The 22,704-nt window shown below is 48.9% G+C and overlaps 1 protein-coding gene across 2 annotated transcripts in view; it reads right to left on the bottom strand.

The window, feature by feature from the left end:
- Nucleotides 1–4,987: 4,987 nt before the first annotated feature.
- Nucleotides 4,988–22,704, bottom strand: part of HNF4A (hepatocyte nuclear factor 4 alpha) — a 37,945-nt gene continuing 20,228 nt past the window's right edge. For both annotated transcript variants that reach the window (XM_037402155.1, XM_037402154.1), the window contains exons 2-10: nucleotides 20,541–20,715; nucleotides 18,594–18,688; nucleotides 16,018–16,124; nucleotides 13,336–13,491; nucleotides 9,893–9,980; nucleotides 9,221–9,376; nucleotides 8,700–8,936; nucleotides 7,896–8,018; nucleotides 4,988–7,226 (exon numbers count right to left, since the gene is read on the bottom strand). In XM_037402155.1, coding sequence (XP_037258052.1) covers nucleotides 7,084–7,226; nucleotides 7,896–8,018; nucleotides 8,700–8,936; nucleotides 9,221–9,376; nucleotides 9,893–9,980; nucleotides 13,336–13,491; nucleotides 16,018–16,124; nucleotides 18,594–18,688; nucleotides 20,541–20,715 — 1,280 coding nt within the window. In that variant the 3' untranslated portion in view covers nucleotides 4,988–7,083. The remainder of the gene's footprint in view (nucleotides 7,227–7,895; nucleotides 8,019–8,699; nucleotides 8,937–9,220; nucleotides 9,377–9,892; nucleotides 9,981–13,335; nucleotides 13,492–16,017; nucleotides 16,125–18,593; nucleotides 18,689–20,540; nucleotides 20,716–22,704) is intronic.

The raw sequence follows: 22,704 nt of genomic DNA, 5'->3' as shown, positions 1-22,704 counted from the left end.
GTGCAGTTCAAGCCGAGAGGGTCTCTGGTCTGAGGGGTGCAGGTGGAACCTCTGGGTTCCCTTTTGAGTGGCTCCACATGAGAGCAGAGAGCCACTAGTTCCATAGTGCTGGGTGAGGTCTGGCCACGCATGGGGCCGTGTTGTATCTCAAGTCCCAGCTTTGTCTATCGCACCAGTCCGGCAGCACGGAAAGGGCTGTAGGGTAGTGGCAGCCCCTACTAATTGCACCAGGCAAGGCTATGCCAGAGTGGTGTAACCTGCTCCACGGGGTGCTTGGCTGTGATACAATCCAACTACTATTCCTTTGTGCTCAAAAGGTGAAGTGACTAAGAAAATATGCCCCAGATTGCCAGAAGTATTCATGGTCTCAAAGCCTGGAAGCACACATCCTCCAGGACAGGCTTCCATGCCTGGTCTCACCCTGCACGTTGTGGTGTGAGGAGGGGATCTCACAGATGACAACCTCAGCAGTGAGAAGCAGATGCTGTGCTGCAGAGCACTGCCCCTGCTCTGCACATGCTCTCCCCACACATACAGCAGGCCAGACCCACATGCAAAACTATGGAAACAGGCACTAATACGCAAATGTACACAAATCTGTAGCATCTGCTGCCAAAGCAGCTGTAGGCAGGCAGGCAGGCAGGCAGCCCCCACCCAACCATATAAAGTTGTGCTAATGTGCAGTTAGACCACCAGGAAGCCAAGCGTGTGGTGTGACACAGACACGTAGCTGTACCAAGCCCAGGCTTTGAGAGAAGACTTCCCCTCACCTTGGCTTTGCTAGCTTCAAGACCAGCAATGTTTTTGCAAAAGCTTGGCGAGGAATGTACTTGGCAGGACCTCTGAATGTTTTAAATATTACAGGATTTTTGTAGTTTAATTTCATAGAATCATAAAATAGTTTGGGTTGGAAGGGACCTTTAAAGGTCATCTAGACCAGCCTCCAATTTACTCTGAACTGAGACAGTATTTTCCCAGTCTTTCATGGTGTTTTGTGGTGCCCTGGCACACTGGAAGGAAAGCAGCTATGTCTGTGGTAGGGTGGGTCCCTGGCAGGATTAGCCCATGCAGGGGGCTGTGAGGTTGCTGCTCAGAGACCTGTGCTCCTTGTCAGCCCCTTCATGGCAATGGCTGCAGTGCTGCTGAGTGTGTTAAAGCAGTGGAGGCACTTGGGTTTGCTCCTGGAGGAACCTGGTTGGTAAAAGATGTAGGATTACTTTCCAGGGGCAGAATGAGGGAAGTGCTGCTGCTTCCTCGGTTGGACTGGTTGATTTTGCTCTTGGGGCTTTCAACCTGGTGTCCCTCACAAGCCCTTATATCAGTGGGAAGGAATGAAGCAGGGCTTGGTGCTGGATTAAGCCCTAAGCAACATCTCAGATGCTTGTACACCCTTGGGATGAAGGAATACAGCTGCATGGCGGGCTGTGAGGAGAGGAGAGGAGCTGCATGCAGCAAATAGTAGGATTTCAATGGAAATGTAAGAGCCTGCAATGCTGGAGCTGTCTCCACTGCCTCCTCCATGGGCATGCAGTACAGCAGGTCTCCAGCCTGCTCTCCCAGGTGAGAAGATGCTACTCTAATCCAGCACCTTAAGGTAATTTTAAGAGAGGGCTAAAAACCACTCAGAAGTGAGGATCCCAAAGGTTGTCCTTTGTGCAAGAAGTGCTGTAGTCCAGAGTCAGCGATTCTGGGTCTGGCACTACAGTTTCTCTTTGCTGCTTCTGACTCGAGATTTTTTTCTCATTTGCTTGCCTCTTAACTGGTGCATAAGCTGGGGACCTCCACGTCTGTTTAGGTGGACCTTTAAGGCTTTGTATCCTCTACAGATCAGCTCTGAGTGGATCCTAAGATATGCATGAGACAGTGCGCTCCATGTTAGTGGTTAATGGTAATACTAATCCACCAACAGAATTAATTAATGGGTATTTTTAAGGTACAGTGAGGTTTTGGAGAGTCCTGGAGAGGAATAGAGAAGTGTATTATTGAGTTACTTTATTGTAATGATTTTCCTGTCAGTGAGGGGGAACATGTCATGTTCCAGGCAGTGCTAACACCTGCGTTGGCAGCTGCAGTGAGGAATTCCTGTCTGCCTCACAAGCTTTCTGCTATGGGTGTCCATCCAGGCATGTCCCTCAGGCAGCTCTTGCACTGCTTATCACACCCATAGCAGTTTCTAGGAGGAGGTACAGAATCACAACCCAAGACCAGAGTCATCTGGCGTGGGGTCCCCCAGGGTCAGAAGGGCTCCCTGATCTTCATGTGTCCATACGGTCTCAAGGGACTGCAGGGCCCAGCCAGGCAGAACTGCCAGATGCAAGGGACTGAAATGGCGCATGGCTTTGCAGAGCCCAGTGGTTTGTGTAACCCATATCTTCTGCGACTGATTTCCCAAGTTAGGGGTGTCCTCAGGCCTCTGAAAGCTGATGAAGCAGCCAGTCAGGCAGGCATGGTATCACTCCAGGTCCAAAGCCAGAGTAAACCTTAGAAATACACTTCCTAAACCACCTTCCTTCCCAAGACCCAGGTTAGACTCAGAGCTCTTCTCCCCCTGGGCTTGAACCGGGCGCATAATGTTTGGAGCTGGGGTCCAGCAGCTGCTTCTTTCTTACACAAGACACTGAACTGAAGGACGTGACTACAGTCTTGTCTGTGCCGAGCTCTCCTGCTCACTCCACACCTAACAAAGCTGACAGTATATTGCCATTTTTATTGGCCTGGCTGGCAATTTTTCAGGTGCTAGGTGTGTTTATGATTATCAGGGTCACACCTTAATTAGGAATGGGGAGAGGGGTTTTAAACATACCCACACCTTACCCTTGTTCCTCCAGCCTCTCTGAATGGAAAGGGGTTGTGCAGTGTGTTGCCTGAATTCCCCAATTAGTTGGTGATATTTGCACCCAGCCTCGAGGGAACTGGCCAGCCTGGCACAGAGAACTGCCTGGCTCAGCAGTGCCACGTTGCTGAGCTGTCCCTGCTGCCTCTTGTTCATGACTATCTGTGCCTGTGTGTGCACTTGCAAGTTTAATAGCAGCAATAGTTGCTTTTGTCAGAGATGATATGCAGGCCATAAAACTCGTTTGCCATTCTTTTCTTTTTTTCTCTCACTGAGATATGAAAGCCGTGGAAAAGGCTCCAGAGTCTGTTGGCTATTTCAGATGAAGGTTATATAAGGAATATGAAAAGAATGCATTTTATAGTAGCCAGAGGACCTAAAAATACCACTTTCACAGATCTTTGGACATCGTGAAAAGATTTTGCAGCTGGAGATACTGCTCTCCAGGAAATCATCCTTAGTCTAGGTTGCAAGCACAGAAGAGGACAGTAAAACTCTTTTGTGTCCCGGAACAATGTAGAGAAGTTGTGTCTTTAAAGCCAACACTAGCTGTCCTCACAGCAGCCATCTCAGGTGACATGGGACATTGCCTGTGGGCTCCAGAGAGCCTAGCAGGGTAAAACAGGGTGGCAAGAGTGGTAAAACCAGTGTCTCAGGGTGATTCCAGGCTGGAGTGACAAAAAGGGTGAGGGCTGGGATTGAGGATGCCAGTTAAGGGTAAGGCTGTCTCTGGGGCAGTTTTGGGGGTTTTCCAAGTGAGCTGAATCCAGCACTAAGAAACGTCCTGTAAGTATTGCACTGATTTAAGATTAACCAGGTGAAGGGCAACCTTGATAGAGCAGTTCATGGGAAGGAATCCAGGAGAATTTATTGCTTCAAAGATTTGATATTACATCTATGGATTTTTTAGGGCATATACCTAGGTGAAACCAACCATGGGTCACAGGGTTCCCGTGACTGGCAGATGAGTCCTTTTTATTCCACATTAAAGAGAAGGAGCTAACTCCTTTTCCTTCGCTTGACTGAACTAACCATGTAGTAGTTGTGTGTGCGCTGAGATAATGCATGTCCTCCAACTGCCTTTGCTGACCTTGTTCAGGCATTAAGTGATGGCATTGGGGCTCTAGGTCATTATGGGTGCACACATATTGAGGGCATGTTATCTGAGGTCTGTCCTATTCTCCTGGGTCCTTGGTCCCAGAGTGGAGGCAGATTCTAAATGCTGTCTCCCCATGGTCTTCAGGTGCACTCTGAATCTCATCCCTGCCTCTCATCCATGCTGACAGTTTTTACCAGCATAACTGTCACTGGGAGGCCACTGGGTGTGCAAGTGGGATGGAAAATCAGGCTGCTTCTCATCCCTCGTACCTGGGATGAGACTGCCCACCTCATTTCACACCTGGGGTGGGAGATGGGGGAACGTGAGGGGCATCTCCTGCAGATCAGAGCTTGAAAATGCTGGGTGATGTTCCTCCCCAGATACCTAATCTTTACAGCCATCTAGACCTCTCTCCTCTCTTCTTGTTATCTTCCTGGGCAGGCTACAGCTGAGAGCAGGCTCCCATGATCAGAAGAGCAGGCCATTAAGAGCCTTCTCTAATTGTCAGTGTATTTCTTCACTTTTACAACCAGGGACAACTTGACTTTCACATTATCGTCTTACCGTGCCCCCTAGGCTCAGCCTGCCTTTGGCTGCACCTGCTGCCAGCAGTTGGATGGCTGTGTGTGAACCAGAGCGGAATCGTCACCCCAAAGTGCTAGAAATTACCTTTGAAATACAAGAGGGACTTAAAAATGAACATATTCTAAATGCTAATAACATATTTTGGCTTCCTTTGCTTGGCTTTCAGAGTGTGGTTACTTCAAGTCTTTAAGCTCCCTGGAATCATGAAAGCAAATATTTATTCTTCATGTTTGTTTTTCTTTTAATGAAAATGGAGATTGTCATTCAATCTTATGATTCCAGCACATGTGGCTTCAGGACAGACAGCTAACATTAGGCTTGCCAGGAAATAGTGACAGCTGGCGACAGCGTCAAACACTTGTTTGGGCTTTTTCCTCAATACACATATGCTTTGTGCTCAGACCAACAGGGAGGTGAGCCCCTTGATTTAAAATAAATCCTCCCAGAAGAAAGAAATCCATCTGTCTGGGAAAAGTTAAAAAATATTTTTGCATTTATTTTTTTTTATGAATACAAACTCTAGTGAAGAAATATTCCTCTGTTTCCATTGGAAGGCAGTAACCAGCAAAAATTAATATACAATATCAAGGAATGCTTGGTGCAAACGGACCAGAAAGGATTCCCCACAGAGTATGCCTACATACAGGAAAAAAGGTTGCTGCAGTTGGAAAAGACAAACGGGTTATTATGGTTTTTTTGCATTTAATCTCCCAATTATAAATAATCAATGTGATTTACAAAATAATTTACAGAAAATGATTGGATTCATCATTGTAATAAATTACTCGGTACGATGCCACCAGCATTAAGAAACAACACAATACTTCTGACACCATCAGCGTCAGTGTTTCATTTTTGCATTGGAAATCAAGGGACAGACCTGCAGCTCCTCTGGCTGGGCTGGCTCAGATTTGTGCCCGCCAGGGACCTCTTGGCAGCCATGGTTCCAACAATTTCATCTTACCGAGAGGCCAGCACCCCACATAGTCTACGGTTAGTTAGAGCTGATACTGCCTTGCGTTGCCAAAAATGACTCAGGCCTGAAGTCATGAAGGGCTCTGTGAGCTCCAGCCCTGCTGGCAACCAGAGAGGCAAGCACTGGGCACCGGAGGGCTCCTTTCCTGGTTTCAGCTGTAAAACAAAGGTCAGATCTGCAGGGTTTTGGCACGGGCAGGCACAGAGAGACAGGGACTGTGGGAGGGAGGGAGCAGAGCAGGTGAGTGCCGACCCAAGGCTAGGGCAGACCCAAGGGGCTTGGGCGAGACAGCATCTTTCCTAGACCTCTGTCATCCTTCTCTGCAGGACTCAAAACATTGTCATTTTTAGGTTGCTGCCCTCAAACCCTCTGAGGTCTGAAGGAGCCGTAACAAATTCTTACCATGTTATGAAGACCTATAAATCTGTTATCAACCACTCTAAGCTGAAGGAGTGACACGGGACTGGACAGAAGATTATATGGCATATCTTAGCATTAAAGATGAGTCTGAGCAGAGATCCTGGGTCACAATGCTCCCTGCACTTGGGCAGCCCAAGACCTTGGTCTAATCTGTGAGGCTCAGGCTCTTCTCACCCTAACAGGTCTTTCCACTTCATATGACCTTCTCCCCGCTTCCTACCAAACAGGCATCCAGTGGTCTTCTTCTAACTGCTGAGAAGCAGTAGCAGGGCCAGTGATATTTTGGGCAGTGCTGCCCATCGCTAGGCTGTATGGGGGTGACCTCATCCCATTAGCTGAAATCTCCTGAATCCCATGGTCCCCCAGCTTCCCAGTCCAGGTAGCGAGGAGGCAGTAATTGGTGTAAGGGGAGGATTTGGCAGTGGTTGCCTCTCTGAGCCTTGTGGAAGGAGGGCAGTCATGGCACAGAGGTAACAAAACCCATCAAAAGGCAGAAGGATCCAAACAGTGGAGAATCCTGGTGGGCCAGACTTTGCCCCAGTATCAGCTGAAAAGATTTGTTAGGCCTGGCTGGGAGGGTTAGTGCGCTGGGTGGAGACACCATGCAAAGATCTGGGACTAGCCAAGGCTGAGGAGTGGTTCTGCCAGTGCTGCCTGGGCAAAACCTGTGTGCTTCACCTGCTGCAGTGCTCCTGGGGGAGCTTCCATCTCCATCAAGTCTGGCTGGGCTGGGGGCTGTCTGGGAAGCCGGCATGGCTGCAGGAGGAAAGCCTTCCATTCACACAGCACAGAGAGTTGCTTGTTCGTGGGGTCTGGTGTGTGCTGAACCAACGCTGAGAGGTGGCAATGGGGGAGCAGTCAGCTGCGCTGTCGCCAGCCAGTCACTGCAACCTCCCCACAGAGGGAGGCAGAAATCTGGCCCTTCATACAAGGACTGAGGGTTTCAGTAATGCTTCAACCTTAGTTCTGGGACTTGGGGCTGCTCGTGGCGCACACCGTCTGTAGCTGCAGGAAGACAGCTTGTGTGGTGGTTGTGGGCTAATCCAATAAGCCAGTCTGTGTGTTTGCACCCAAGGACCTCTGAATGGCTTCTCTTTTCACAGTGACAGAGTCAGTTCGAGCTTTTCTCCCACGCAGTCTTCTAAACGAGGCCAGATGACCTGCAGATTGCTAGATGACCTCCTGTTTCGTGATGGTGGGCTGCGGGATGGAGGTGGGCTGTTTTGCCACAGTTGCAATGGCTCCAGGCAGCAGCTTGTATTGCTCTGGTCCTGACCCTGCAGGTGGAGATGGCTGTGGAGTTTCTGGAGTAGCTACAGAGAGAGAAACCAAATTAGAAGAGGGCCTCGTGGATCTGACAGCACTGGGATCTGTTCTCAGTCATGCGGGGTTCAGATGTAAGCAAGGCAGAGGCTCTGTAGCAAAACCATAGCTACTAATGGCTTGTGTGTTTGCAGCAAGGCAGCCCAGATACACAGGCACAGTTAGATGCCCTGGAAGAAACCACAATAGCGAACACTGAATGAGGGGAGCTGCTGCCATTTTGACCTGTACTGGCTCCTTTTTTGGTCAGCTGAGGTCATCTCAGCTCAAATTCCCAAGTGGTGGCCCTGTGTGGTGGACCAGAGTCTCTGTGGTTTTGCAGAGGGAAAGTGAGATGTGTCTGAACCATTCAGGGGAAGAGGAGCCTTTCCACTGATTTCAGTAGGCACTGGACGGGATCATTCATACCTTAAGGGCTATGTAAAAGCTACAGTCTGCCAAGGAACATCTTGTTGAATTGGTTAGTCTAGCCTAATCTAATCTAACCCACCTCTCTGTTTGTCTTTCCCTCCTTTCTGCATAGGAATTTCTCACACACTTACTATCAGAGACTCTGTCTTGCATGGAAATTTCCTTGCGAGGTAGAAACTACCTCAACAGGCACCCTGGAAAGCTCTCAGTTTCTTCTGGGAGCTCTCCACCTCTCTGGTGATACTCACACATCTGCCCATTGTGCATCTGAGGAGGCATTGTGTTGGCCACAATGACATTTGTTCCCAGGTTCTCCTGGATCAAATGAGGGTGCAGGGGGTGGTGAGCATGCGGCGTTTCACTTGATGAGCCTAAAAAAGTGCATGTAACATTAGTTGCCACAACAGCAGAAGGAGACAGTTCAGATGGGCAGATCAACTGCACCAAAATGTCCAAGGCTTTGTGCATGACCAGCCTGTGCATATGTAATTGGAGCGCACCTTCCCATCTTCCTCCACAGATGCCTTGGTTTTACTAATCCCTGTCTGCTGTCTGCATTTCCTCCTATACAAGATTACATTCCTCTCCTCCTGAGTCACATCTCCACATAAAGAACAGCACAGTGACAACTTTTCATTTTGTTATGTCCCATTGAATGCTCCCACTAGAAAATCTGGGACACACTTTCAATCAGAGCTTTCAGACCCTTTTGTTTTGATGACTCCCTTCTGACAGGGAGGAGGATTAGTGAAATGGCTGGCTGGGAGGAGTTTGGGCATTGCATAGCAAAGCTTGTCTGCATGCAGAGGACTGGGGATGCCTCTTTGTAAATAGATGCACAGCTAATGCATCTCTTTAGGTGGGTAGAAATGGAGGACCCTTTGTTACCACAGCCACTGATAGGGGGAGATGATTCTGTGTGAGTCAAGGGCTGACCTGCGTACAGGCTGTCTCCACCTTTTTCAGGTAGGAAATTACGGCTGTGGAGGTTCTCAAGGGGAGGGTGATCAGGGAACACTGAGAGGCCCCTTGCAGAGCCATCAAGCACTCACCTCCCAGCAGCATCTCCTGCAGCAGGTTGTCAATCTTAGCCATACCAAAGAGCTTGACGAACTGGATCTGCTCTATCATCTGCCAGGTGATGCTCTGTAGCACAGGCAGCAGCAGCAGCAGCTCCCCGAAGCGGCCCCGTGAGTCATACTGCCGGTCATTGATGTAGTCCTCCAGGCTGACCTGCACCTGGTACCGCATCCGCTTGATCTTGGAGGGGTCACTCAGTCCTTTGGCATCTGAAACAACCCACAGACCAAACTATCCAGGCTGCCTCCCTAGGAGCTGCCCTTCAGTAGCAGCATGAAGTCTGGGCACAGGCTGAGGTGAGCTGCCTCTGATTCTCTATCATCTGCTGTAACGGGCACTTTTTCCCTTCTTAGGCTGACTTCTCCCCTCCTTCTCAGAACAGTTTGGCCCAGAGAAGAGACCAGGCAGCATCTCCACAACGCAGGACCAGCGTTAGTTGGCATAACCTAGACTAGAGTCCTCTGATGGTAACCCTCACCAAGCTGGAGCATACCTGGGTCGAAGAAGATGATGGCTTTCAAGCAGGCATATTCATTATCATCTATCTGCAGCTCCTGGAAGGGAAGGACCAGCTCATCTAGGATGCGGATGGCCACGCGGTTCACCTCCACCAGTTCGGGGCAGTTCCGTGGGATGATGTGGTCATTTCCTTTGGACAAGCAGCACAGAGACCACCACCTTATCATTGCCCAAGACTTATCAAGGGTGACAAAGAGTTCAAAACCTGGATAACCAACGCTGAGATAATTTTGAGGGTGGACTTAAGAAGCTCCTCCTTCTGCCCCTTCCCTGGCTCAGCCCACCAGAAATGCTGGTCTGTGTTGCCAGAGCAGCCTCTCCTTACAGAGGAGCCACTCAAGCATGGAAAAGCTGACCAAGGAACAAAACCCTTTTTCTCAATCACACCACAGCCTGCTTACACAAATCTGGGGGGCCAATGAGAATGTTTATAGTCCCCCAACTTTGCCACATGATGTGGCCTTGATATGAATGTCAGCCAGGCCTAGCTGCCCCCAAAGGTTGTGATAAGCTTGCTAAAATACAGAAGAGGTCAAGCTACCACCCTGCAAAAAGATGTCCACAAACACTGAACCACCCTGTCCTTCACCCCAGCAGGGAAGCTTCGCAGAAGCAGATGGGCTGGGAGCAGAAGTGCACTCTTTACCTAGCAGCAAGACGTCCTTGAACACCATGGACCTCTTGGCAGCTCCCAGTAACAGATGTTCCCCTGCATGTGCTCGCAGCAGTGCTACCTGCAACAGAAGAGAAAAGTTATTTGGGTGATGCAGAGACAGAGACAAGGCTGTGATTTCACATAAGCAAGAAAGCCCAGCATTCCTGTGCTGCACTCAGGGATGTGGAGTGAGAGCCCCTCTCCAGTCACAGTCAGAGAAAGAGGTCAAAAAATGGTTTTCTCCTGTGCATAGACAGCTATAAATCCATCAGAACCCCCAGGTAATAGGCAGCACCTGAAACATCCTGTATTCATGGCACATGTCATGAGCAAGACCATGCCAGACTGTCCCAGGACCACACGCCAGCAGTGGGACATGTTCACTGTGGCCCATTTGCAGACAAGACAACTCCTACCAAATGCCGAACGAGAGACCATGCTCCAGCCTAGAAAGAGGGAAGAGGTACGATCTACTGCTGTGGACAGTTGCTGTCCCTCTGGGCCATGCCCACTTCCCACATCATGGGGACCCACATCCACCTGGATGGTGGGGTCACCCTCTGACCATTCATTCCCTCCACAGCAATGGGCATTTGGGCCAGGGAAGCCAAAGGGATGTTTTTCTGCCCTGACGTTAATGATTGAAGTGTTTCATTTTACACCCTCCAGTGGCTCCTGAGAATGTTCTGAATCTTTTGCCCTCCTTCAGTTAAAAATTTCAGAGATTTAGGCAGAAACAGAAGTTAACAATTGGACAGCCTGACACAGAGGCTTCTTAATGCCCAGCCAGGAGCCTCTGCTGAAGAAAACAGTCATTAAACATTAATGGAGAGATTCTGAAAAGTGCGTCCTGATGGGAATAGTCCCCTTTTCCAGTGTGTTATCCCTCAGCATCTGAAAAAGCCAAGAGAAGTCTTACCCTAACAAATGCCAGGAGGATGTGTCACCCATAGAAGAGAGCTCTCATTAGACAAGATGCTGATGTCTGACAGAGGGATATTTTTTTTTTTGGCAGAGGGAGAAAAATGTTATGCAAAATAAACAGAGTGGAGGGTCCTTGCAGAAAGGCTACACACACATGATACTGGGGAACTTTTATCTATATGCCAAAATCTAGCCTGTTTCTATCACTATCCAAACATAGGTGGATATGTTAGCCAAGCTGCTTGTAATTACCAGAGATGCATGAAACTGAGTTTTCCTATCTAATGAGACATTGAAAAGGATGGAAAAACTACAAGTCTCAAGGGGCAGCAAAGCCCTCATGTCGAAATTTCCTGCCTAATACAAGTTCAAGAAAGCTCAGTTTGGAACAACCATTTTTATTTCCTTAAAATTTGCTCGTTTGAGCAGGGTTAAAGTCAATTACTTTAACAAGGCAAAACCATCTCATTTGTATTTGTTCTTGCAGTGATCAACCTGAGATACATCGTTCCATTGTGAACTAGGATAAATATAAAAGTTGTAACACAAGAAAGTAGAACTTTAACTTTGAAATTAAATTGCTTTGCCCCACCAAACCCAGTACTTTGACATTTTGGTGCAGAGGAAGAATGAGGGGTTGGGTATGACCTTTCCTATAAAAATGTTGGCAGTGAGGATTCATTCCCAGGCAACATTTTAATGGCAATGTAACAGTGTTTCCCAACATGAAATGTTCCCACTGGACATGTCTTGACTGGCTCCCATGCCCCTTGGGCAGCTGCCTTGCACATAGCTTTGTTCATTCCTGTTCCCTGGCATTTCTGTCCTTCCTCCTGCGCTCCCCTGCATATTTTCTGCCTCTGTTCTCATACTGTCCTTCAAAAGCATGAATGGCATTAATTGATTAGTTTCAGTGCAGCACAGTCTTTCCTCTCGAGCCCCTTGGGACCGATTGGGAACTGCCTATGATGGGAGGTGGCTGGTCATAACAGAAGACCTATTTCAGTCGAGACAAGCCTGTGGAGGATGCTGAGAGCAGCCTCTCTCCCCTGTGGGAAGACAGGGTTCAGACTGTCATCTTTAGGTTTTGTTTTCTTTGAGAAATTTTGCAGCCCCACAATTGTAAAATGAGCTCATGTAGAAATTGCTGTAGTTTGCAGAGTTACTAACCAGGTTCAATGCCTCTGTTCCAAATGGCACAAGGATGCAATGGATTATGCAGAGCTGCTCCAAGCCTCTGCTGGGCTGCAGCCTGTTTGCTGTGGAAATGTCATTTGCCATTGGAGTCCATTTTGGTTTTCATAATTTTTAAGTCGTGTTTGCCTTAGTAGTTTAACAGATTTCTTACGATTTTAAACAATTTAGCACTTGCATATAATAGAAAAGAGGGAAATATGCTCCTGTGTTAATTGAATTGCATTGAATTCCCTGGGACTCTGTGCTGCTGAGTGGTTACTGAAGAGCTCAGATTTAGGATTTAGTGGGGTTTGATCAGCTGGATACTCTCACTTTCTGGATATCCTTTTTCTTCATGATATAAAAGTTATGTCTAGGTCAATAGGGCTGGAGACTGATCCTAGATGAAGAGAACACACACTGGGTTTGTGTACACTGGGCAGACTGGAAATACCTTCCTACCTGTGACAGGATCTGTGCTGGCCACTGCCAGATGTGCTATACTATGCCAGAAGTGTTATCCCTTCCTCCTGGAGCCTCCCCACCATCCACACATGTTGCTCAAGACTGACACACATCATGTCCTGCAACATTTGCTGCAGGCTTCTGAAATTTGGACTTACACAGGAGATTTCTCCCTGTATCTCTTTGAGGCTGCCTGAGATCCTGCAGTGCAGTTTTATAGAAGATATCAAACCCCCTGTGCTTATCTTGGTTAGGGAAACAGCAAATGTCATTTTAGTGTGTCATGTGTCAACACATGACATGTCAACACAGTAATTTGTGTTAAATGCAAATATATTCCTGGGGTTTAACCCTGAAAAGAGATTTTCGTATTGCCTTGGGAGCAAACTAGTGTTTAGTTTCATTAATTCCACACTAGGAGAACAGTTACAAACATGTCCCCAGGCAAGAAGCAGAAAGAAATGCAGATAGGCAGAATTGTGTTTAAGTCTTAAGCAGACCTTAGGCTAGAAATCTGTCCTACTAAGTCTCATTACCCTAAGCATTTGTGTAGCACTTCAGGTTTTCAAAGTGCTGCACAAACTATAATTAATAAATAATTGACAGAATGACCCATGCAAAATGCGCACCTGATTATGTACTTAATTTGAGCTCAATGTTATCATGACTGTGCTCATCGACTGATTAGCTGCACATGCAAATGGCCTGTGCTGGCATTGTATGGATGCTGTTCCCAATCAGCTGCAGCAGTCAGGATAACAGTGTGGACAACACGCATTTTCTTTGAAGGTCTCAGCTGCCTGGCTGTCCTTCGGCTCCCCGCTGCCTTCGCCAGGGTAGAGCAAGGGAGGGTGGGTGGGGGGACTTGCCTGGTCATCCAGGGGCAGCTCACAGAAGGCAGGGATGTACTTGGCCCACTCCACCAGCACCAGCAGCTGCTGTTTCATGGACTCACACACATCGGAGATGTTGGCAATCTTCTTCCCTCGGATGTCTCCGTTGATCACAGGAACTGGGGATGATATCTGGAAGGAGAGAAGAGATCCTTTAGCTTTCAGTGCCACAGACAGGAAAATCCCAGGCTTATAGGTTGTGTTGATGCAGATTCCAGCATCAATGATGACTTTTTTCTCTTGCACACCCAACTCCCAGAATATGTGGCCCAGCACAACTAATTTAAATTGAGATGAACCTGGGGATCTGTGAACATGCAATGCTTCAGAGCTGAGGCTGTGGATCATCCTGGTAAACTGCCATGCCTTGAATAGACTGGAAAGCACAGAAGGAATGTTTCTAAAGCCAAGATCTTCCTCCCACTGAACAAATGTGCTCAGTCAAGATCCAGGTGGGAACAGAGGGGCTCATGTAGCAGTCAGCCTCACCAGTAGCAAGGACACGTCCACCCAGTGCTGTTGTGCAAGCTACTTGGTCCCACCAAAGGGCAGGGTACTGCTCCCCCTTCCACGCTGCTCCAGAGCTAGTGCTTGGACAGACCTGCCTTGTCTGCTTTTGACAGGGGACGTGCAGGCTTTACTTCTCCTGTCTGCGTCAGCGTGAGCACAAGAAGTCTCTGCTGAAGGTAGCTTTCCAAGTCCTGACAGTGCTTTCTCTAAGCACCAGGTCATTAATATTTGAATTACCCACTTTGAAATGCTCAAGACAGACTTTAAAGACAACATTCCCTGTCCCCCACCCTGTCCGTCCCTCCCTGCAGCTTTTAGACCCTTTTGGCAAAACTGCACATGTGCAAACGTGCCCACAACACCGATCATATTTTTTGCATGGCGAATTATTTGTGATTGCAGAGACAAATGGGGCCATTTTGTTTGCAAGGGACAAGTCTGATAACTCCACAAGTACCATCACACAGAGCTGGAAAGAACATCTCCCCCAAACCAGGCACCCAACCTCCTGCCCGGTTCTCATGCATAGCTGCTCACCCAGCTCATCTAAAAATTTGCCCTTAGTCACTACTTTATCCTCATGCTTCTGTAAGCAATTAACTCAACCCCATCACTGCCCTCCGCCTGCCCTCGTTGCTCTTGTACAGCATCAGCTCTTCCTGTCCTGTTGCTGCCAGCATTTTCAGCTTGGACCCTGTCAGCCTCCCCAAGGAAATGGAATTCAAATGCCATCTGCATTTTTTTTTTTTCTTCAGGTTGCATTACCTGGAAGCTTTCCAGCTCTTGAGCTATTATTGAATAAATAAGATTGTAAAAATCTCACCATGTATTACCCTAATCAGAGGGCCCGGAAGGCTTAGCAAATAAATAAAGACCTCTGAGTGAGTGACCCGAGATCTTGGAGAAAGCAGCTCCTCAGCAGTATCTTGTTCTAATTAGCTAGGCACATAAAAGTTACCAATTACCGTGCTGGAGCCTGCCTTGTTTAATGAGTCTCTCTGTGCTCTGTGGGAGAGCAGGAGCTCCCCTGGATTTGTCGATGGTTGTAGTTTTTATCAGCAGACCCTGCTCCAGACTTACACATGATGCCACTGCAGGAAATGCCCTTCCCTTGGAGATCTGGTGACTGGTGACCCCATTATCTCACACCTCTAGGAGCAGCACCAATGTTATTTTTATAGGGTATATAAATATATTAGGGCCTGCATAGGACAAGGTGAGACATGGGTTGAGGTCAGATATGCTTTTTGGCTCTTGGCCCTTCTAGCATATCCTCCCCTTGGGGAAGCAGACCTTACAGCCTGAGCCATAGCATGGAGCCCAGGGCACAGCATGTCCTGTCTGGAGCGTCTCCTGGGGCAGCCTGCAGGGTAATACGCCCCTTGAAGCAAGGAAGAACACAGACTGCCAACTCGAACCCCTCTTCATTTTCCCTGGGACAAGCAGTGCTGCTCTCCACAGCTCCCATGAGGAGAGGCAGCTTTTGCCTCTGGCACAGCCCCATCCTCATCACTTGTTCCCACAGACAAGCCCTTCCGACAGCCAGTACACTCCCATCCTGTCCTGTGTCCTCCCAGGGAGTACTGATCCGATGTACACCGTTTGTAATATCCAGATTCTTAAATCAGAGTCATCTTTTCAGATGAATTATCTAGGAAACAAGTCTTGGCAGTACACTTGTGGAAATGGAGAATTTCAAGCAAATACTGGAAAGAATATCTGCATAAAACGAGCATGAAACTGATTCCTGGTGAAACTGCAGGAAGCCAGAACCCAAAGTTCCTAACAGCCGGTGGGGAGGGGAGGCTGCTTGTGCAAGGCCAGCCCCTCAGCTGGCTTAGGCAGCCGCTGCTCCTTGGATTTCAATGATTCTACCTTATTTTCTGCCAGCAGCTCTCCAGCCTTCATGTGTCCCATCAAAGCAGAACAGATTATTGCATATTATTACAACCGAGTTCTGGACCACGGAGCATTAAAGGGATGGTTTCAGGTAACAAATTCTTTTGAAAACCTAGTGTTGAGCTGGCAGATAAGTTACTTAGAAAAGAGGTGGTAATTTGAAGACTCAGCTATTAAATACTTGACTGGCTCTACTAGCCAGGTAGTGCCTGATGCTTTTGTATTTGCCAAAGAAGAAAGAAGAGGTACCTGTTGTGCCAGGACTTCTGCCTGCAGTAAGACATTGATGGAGGGCAAGCTGCTGTCTTCATAACTTGATCGCCGGGTGCTGATTCGGTCCCGTTCATTTTGTACAGCTGCAAGAGAGTATTTTGGCTGAGCTACAGGTCGTTCACGGCAATGCAGATCAAAAACTAGCACAGACTTTTGGCATCCCCCTTAACTGCAGTTTCCCAGCTTCCCTGCCTGGCAGGGCAGAGGTGCAGCTGTGTCTGGTTTGTGACAGGGTGCCTGCAAGAGCTGCAAGAGCTGACCACGTCTGGTGGTTCTGTTTTCACATTCAGTTTACTAGACTTTCCTGGGATGGGGTCATTTCATAACCCAAACATCTGGTTCAAAGCCTGTAGAATTCAATGGGAAAGTTTCCTTTCAAAGGATCTGGCTCTGGGTTTTTTCATTTCAAGCTATGGGGTCTGAAACTGCGGTCATGCTCACGTATACAGCCCAAAGCTCATGTGTGGAATGGACGAGTTGAGTATCTGCACGGCTTCTTTGTCTGTCCACATAACTTCTGTAAGCTCCATTTGGGAAGCTCTTGCACTGGGTAAGTGCAGTTGGAAAACTTCCATCTAAGCTACAATAGGGAAGGAAGTGCAGAACAGCTCCTACTTACCTATCCAGAGCAACAGAGCTCTCTCATACCTTACTGTAAAGAGAGTCTCAGGACAGGTGTCACCCCAATGTGCCTCCCTGCTTGGTCTAGTCTTGAGGACCTGGGCTTTGAGTCTGGAGGTGGCAGCAGCCAGAGCAGAAGCAGCAGTGCTGAGGGGGGGGATCTGTGTCTCTGCCTGCCACGAGGCTGTGGGCTGGCCCTAACTCACCACAGCCATGCCAGTCAAAGCCATCTGCTCAAATAAGTTATTGATCGATGGCAGGGGAAACAGAACAGTCCCTGCCTTAGGCTGGTGGCTCTCTGGATTGATACGTTCTCAATGTATAAATCCACCTGATAAAAAGCAATAATGAGGCTGGGCCAGAAGAAAAGCCATGCAGTCAGCGGCTGTAAATAGGAGCTCTCAAGGTTATGCTGCTTGTTATCAGTAGCAGGCCCCCGAGTTCAGTCACGCCATGATGTTTTCCAAATGTTTGCTCAGTATTAGCTGGTCATGCACCTAATGTAACTTCTATTGAATATTAACAGACAGCAGCAAAACTCTGGGCATGGGATGAGCGGGTGCTGCAGGGTGAGGAGGATTCCTATGTTCTTCAGGAAAAGTCAAGCCAAGTTCTTTGCGATACCTCATCCCCTTTAACAGGGAATAAATGTTCCTGCTCAGAGGTGTTTCCACAGGCTGGTGTTCCCGGGGAAGCCACCCAGACACTGCTGGTACTTCCCTGTTGACATCAAGGACTCCTTTTCTCCCAAGTTTCTACTTGAGGGGGTGTGAACTGGGGGGAGCACAGGGTTTAGTTTCTGTACGTGGGACAACAGGACCAAATGCCTCCCAGTTGCCCCTTTTCAGACATCAATGGGGTGATCTCTGCAGAGTGCCACGCAGCTCCTCTGGGCTGCTCCTGGCAGTGTGTATCTCCACCCACAGGGCCACCAGTGGGGCCACCAGCAGGACCACAGCAGCCCCAGGTTTCCTTGCCACTGTGAATACTCCTGAGAATCAAGCAGGGCTGAACAAGGGGTGAATCCTGGCCTGTCATGTCTGAGTCATGGGGACCTGGAAAGGCTGCAGAGACAGAGAGGCGGGGAAGCTGGTGGGGTGAGCCTGGGCTATGCAGGGCCGCGGAGGGGGATATATTTATTCATTTCTTATGTGGTTAAATAGCCAAAATGCTCCACCTTGCTCTAAGTCCTTTCTGCTGTGGCTGATATGTCAGATAAAACTAAACTCTCTGCAGCAAGAACCTATATGCACATTAGGAAAAAAAGGCACAGAATGACAGTTGGACCTTTGCTGGACTCACTTGTCCAGCAGTGGATTTCATGGTGACTCTGGGGCAACAGCACTTAGAGCAGTTTTCCCAAAGTGTTTCCAAATTTCCAGGCTTTCTTTGAAGTTTCTGCTTCTCACTGATGTTGAGGAGCATTCCCAAACTGCTTGGATGCTCCAGCTGTGTGGGAGCACGGGTGATGTGTGTGTCAGCATGGGCGAGAGTGGGCTGAAGAGGTCTGGGTGTGATTTGTATGAGCACGGGCAGTTCTGAGACACAAGCACAGCCCTGCAGCACTCTTGTAGGGTTGTCTTTGCTGGCATTGTGTGAGATGTCCTGAGAAAGGCCCCTGAAATTGAATCTGGGAGCACACAGGGCCCCCTTGCCTTGCCCTCAACTGTTGGGACAATGGCTGCTTGCAAGGACTTTGCATGGGTGGGAGTGGGCAGGTTGGGCACGTGCAGGGCTCATGACTAGAGGCCAAAATTCTCCCTAAACCCCTCTGTGGTGAGGGTCTGGATCTGGGCACAGGAGAGCACTATGGACAGAAGACAGGGCTGTGATGGCAGGGACTGGCCTTGGGCTGTGAGGGCTTCCTCAAACATATGCAGCCAGTGTGACTGCTGCTGGGGAGAGCACGGGGAAGCCACACCATCACTCACCTTCCTTCTTCATTCCTGCTCGGAAGCACTTCTTAAGTCTGCAGTATCGACACTGGTTTCTTTTATCTTTGTCTACCACACACTGCCTGTTAAACCTGGGAAGAAAGAGAGCTGTAAGGAGCAGCAAGACTGAGCCTGAAGGCAGGAGAAGACAGAGCCCCAAGCTCCAAGGTACACTCAGCTCAGGTTCCCAAAGGCTCACTCTGAGAAAGGAACCCTGGTCTGTGCCATTTCCATGCTTGTTTTAACCTGAGGTTTCTTTGCACTGAACATCTCGGAGAGCCCTCTGCTCTACCTCTGGATGTTCAATAAGGACGGGCTAGAGCTGACAGTTGCAGGCAGGAGCTCAGGCTGCTGGTCTTACTAACCACTAGGCATAGGATGCTCGTGCTGGACTAACAAGCTGCAGTGAAGTTAAGAGTGTGAGCCAGGAGGGTAAGAGCCAGCTTGGTAGCCTCTGTTGTAAGTTAGATCCCAGTTAGAAGGGAAGAAGAATGCATTTAATCTGAATAAAAAAAGGGTAGAAGGTTGTTCCTGAGCTAGCAGGGTTAAGAAGTGGGTTTAAGTCCCTGTATCTCTCAAGGGCTGTGTCTGGGATCCAGGCAGGTTGGTTCTGACCTCTGGGCAGCATCACTGGTGTGCAAACAGGTCGGCAGCCACCTGCGCTTCAGAGAGGACTTGGGAAGCAACCAGCTCCTTCCCTCCACACTTGCATCACCAAATCCATCACAATGGCAGGGTAAACACTGATGCGTGGTTCTTGCATGCAGCACAGGCCTGGTGGCTGTTTGCAGCATGAATTTCACTTGCAAATTTGCTCTAACTTACTGTGGATTGATCAAGCTTGCCAAGTAAAGACAAAGGCTTACAGAGCTGGGAAAGGGCTCCCAGCCATGCTGAGTTTGGTAGCTTTTGAAAAGGCTTGTTTCTACTGTGCTTTTTAAAGCCCCAAGCTAAGATTTGCCCAAATGGATGCTTGAAACCAGCTTTTTAAGCATTTCTGTAGCACTTATATAAAAGCTCCAGTCTCCAAAAAACTGGGCATGCTGGCTTGGCTTTTCCACTGGAGCTGTGGGGAGGAGGCTCTATAGGTAGCCAGCTTAAATAAACCTGGGATGCAAGTGATAATGTGCTTCACGTGCACTCATAAACCTGGGGCTTCTTTCTGTCACTCAGATTTTAGAGTCATGTTGCTCTTCATGCTGTTCAAGTGGCTGTCAGGCCATCAGGAGGAACTCACTCAAAAAGCCTGAGTGATGTAGACACTGAGCTGAGGTTCCCTCTGCGACTCTCTCTGTGTGGGCTGCTCAGAGCAGGGAGCAGGCAGGTCACAGCCACTGGTGGCATGGGGAGCCATGGGCTACTACCAATGACACAAGGTGCAGTGCACAAGTTGCAGGAGTAACATGGGCGCCTCGTCCTCAGAGATGTGCACACGGCGCCGCCCAGCTTGTTGCTCCTTAGATGGTCCTTTGTCATGTAACAGGCAGTGACAGCATTTTAGGTAGATGGCAGACACACTTCCATCTCTTGATGGAGGAAGGATGGGAGGCCACCGAAGTGCCCCCAGGGCGTGAGTGGTGTCTGTGCTGCATTCAGAGCACAGAGTAGCGAGGTGCTCAGCCCCTGTAATAGGGCTTCCCCCCAGCATCACCTTGCTTGCTGGCTGTGTCCACAGTTGGCCATGTCCGTTTGCAAGAACGTGTGCTTGGCCCCTAAAGAATGGGGCAAGACCTGCCAGGGCCTTTCCCTGGTGATCACTGAAGGGTAATCCCAGAGTGAGAGCTGTCTCTGACCCTTTCCAGCTGGGGGGGTGTGAGGTCAGGGAAGGTGGTGGAGGACACAGGAAGGATGAAGAACTATGCTGCTACGCTTTGATGACTTTGCCATTCAGCTCCTACAGACTGTTTTGTCTCAGCCATGTGACTCTGTCCCCTCTGTCCTTACCTGCAGGAGTACATGTGGTTCTTCCGGACACTCCTCCTGAAGAAGCCTTTGCAGCCATCACAGCTGGAAGCCCCGTAATGCTTCCCCGTGGCACGGTCCCCACAAATGGCACACAGTGCGCTCACACCGATGCTGTTGGAAGTGTTGAGGTTGGCTGCTTCTGATGGAGACGTGTCTGCATGGGGAAGAACACAGGAAGAAGAAGACAGTGAGACAGACAGCCAACATTTCCTACTCAGTTTCCAGTAAGAGACTTGACTTTTGGAGGAACCAGCCAGCTGCAGCCAGGCTGTGAAGCAGGGGCCAGTCAGAAAGGTGCGTAAGAAGTGGTGGGTGCTATGAATGTCTTAAGTCAATGCATTTTGAGTGTGCAAAAGCTCCCTGTGTGCCAGGGTGAGACAGCTCTTCCCAAAGGCCTGACTCCAGTGATGCCTCAGACAAAGTGGAAGTCACAGAGCAGAGCCAAAATTTCTCAGGGATTTGCAGACACTTGGGGCTGCAGTAGTGTGGCCAGAGATAACGCTGGTCCAAAGTTAAAGCTGAGGTATTATAGCTCAGGGTGACGGGCTGATTTATTAGAGAGGTGTTTGTGTTATAGCACTGAAAGAGCCCGAGACACCCCTGAGCAGATACTATTAGAGAAATGAAGTGACTGGCTCCCTTTGCTGGAGAGCCTTTCTGCCAGGCACAGAGCTCCAGCCTGCATGGTGGTTCTTCAGGAGAACAAGACTTCAGGCATGTAACAAACTCAAATGACGTCAGCTGGAAAACTCGTGTGGGCAAACACTACCCATGCAAGGAAGGACTGATCAAGCTAACTCAGAAAGGGGGGTGCTATAGCATGGAGGAGGATGTATGCTGGGTATCTTCCGGAGTCTGGTACCACCACAGCTGAGATTGATGTGTTTTACAGGCCTTACAGACTGAGCGGGGCTGGCAATTGCAAGGATCTTTTGGGAGCATGGGGAATTGCAGCAGCCTCTATAAGAAAGGAGATCTGAAAGGCTCAAAACGATACAAGGCCTACACTAAAACCCCTCCAGCAAGCCAAACAAACCTCAAGGCTGAAGGGATCAGCCCTTAATTCAGTTAATCTAATTGTCCCCTCCCATGTACATTTTCCTGTATCAGCACAGGCATGTTCCCCTGCCTCAGTGGAAATCCTGGTTGCAAATGATACCCAGGATCTGCAAAGCCATAGAAACTGGCTGAGATTTTAATACTTGAGTTTATTGGTGCCTGGTCTCTGGGTTTGGCAGGGACACGGTTAACTCTCCCTGGGATGGTCACAGCTGCTCCCACTTGGCACCCAGCAGAAAGGGAGCTGGGTGCTATAAAAAGGCTGGTCCCAGCAGGGCTCCTTTTGGTAGCTGGAGCATGGGTGCTGGGGGTGGCTAAGGCAATGCTGCCTGGGGCAGGGCTACAGTTTTGGCTTTTATTTTGCACAGGAAGGGGTGTTGCAGCAGGCACTGCACAGCCTACTCGTGCCATCCCTCGGCAGGAGTAACTGGTATGGATCCAGCAGTGAGCTAGTCCTTTTGCTGGCTCTGGCAACAGCTTACATTTTGCTGCCTGCTTTCTGTCTAATTCCTTGTGTCCCTCCTATGTTTCTTCCTGAGTCAGTTTGCTGCCTCTCTGCATCCCTGCCTGGCATGCCCTGTCACACAGCCGCACTTCCGTGCACGCAGCACTGCCTGGGCAAAGCTCCTCTCTCCATTCCTAAAGCCCTGAGCTCCTCCCAGGCCTGTTTGGGCTGTCTCTTGTATCTACAAGCAGCTTGCCTCTGAAAACATCCTCCCTTCCAACGCATCCCGAGGGCTCAGCTGGATGAAGGTCATTCCAGAAGGAAAGTTAGATTTCCAGTTTCAGCTAAACATAGGACTTAGATGAGAGACAAAGGGCTGATCTGCCTATAATCACATTACTTGTGTATCTGTGACAGCCCAGATAAATCCCTTTATAGCAGTATGTCATGCTGTAATCAGATGAGCATAGAACAGGAAAAACTGGCACCATTATCAAAGAAATTACAACATCTTAGACTAATAAGCAGCCAACAATGAAATTATTGCCTAATGGATAATTTTCCAACTGTTTTTTTGGTAGTGCCAGAAATACGGGCTTCTGGCTGCTGCAGTGAAGTGGGTTTAATGGGGTTGATTTA

This window comes from Falco rusticolus, chromosome 10 (genome assembly GCF_015220075.1).
Source record: "Falco rusticolus isolate bFalRus1 chromosome 10, bFalRus1.pri, whole genome shotgun sequence".
Taxonomy (NCBI): domain Eukaryota; kingdom Metazoa; phylum Chordata; class Aves; order Falconiformes; family Falconidae; genus Falco; species Falco rusticolus.
Note: the sequence above shows the minus strand (reverse complement) of the source record. Positions and strands in the feature narration are given on the sequence as shown.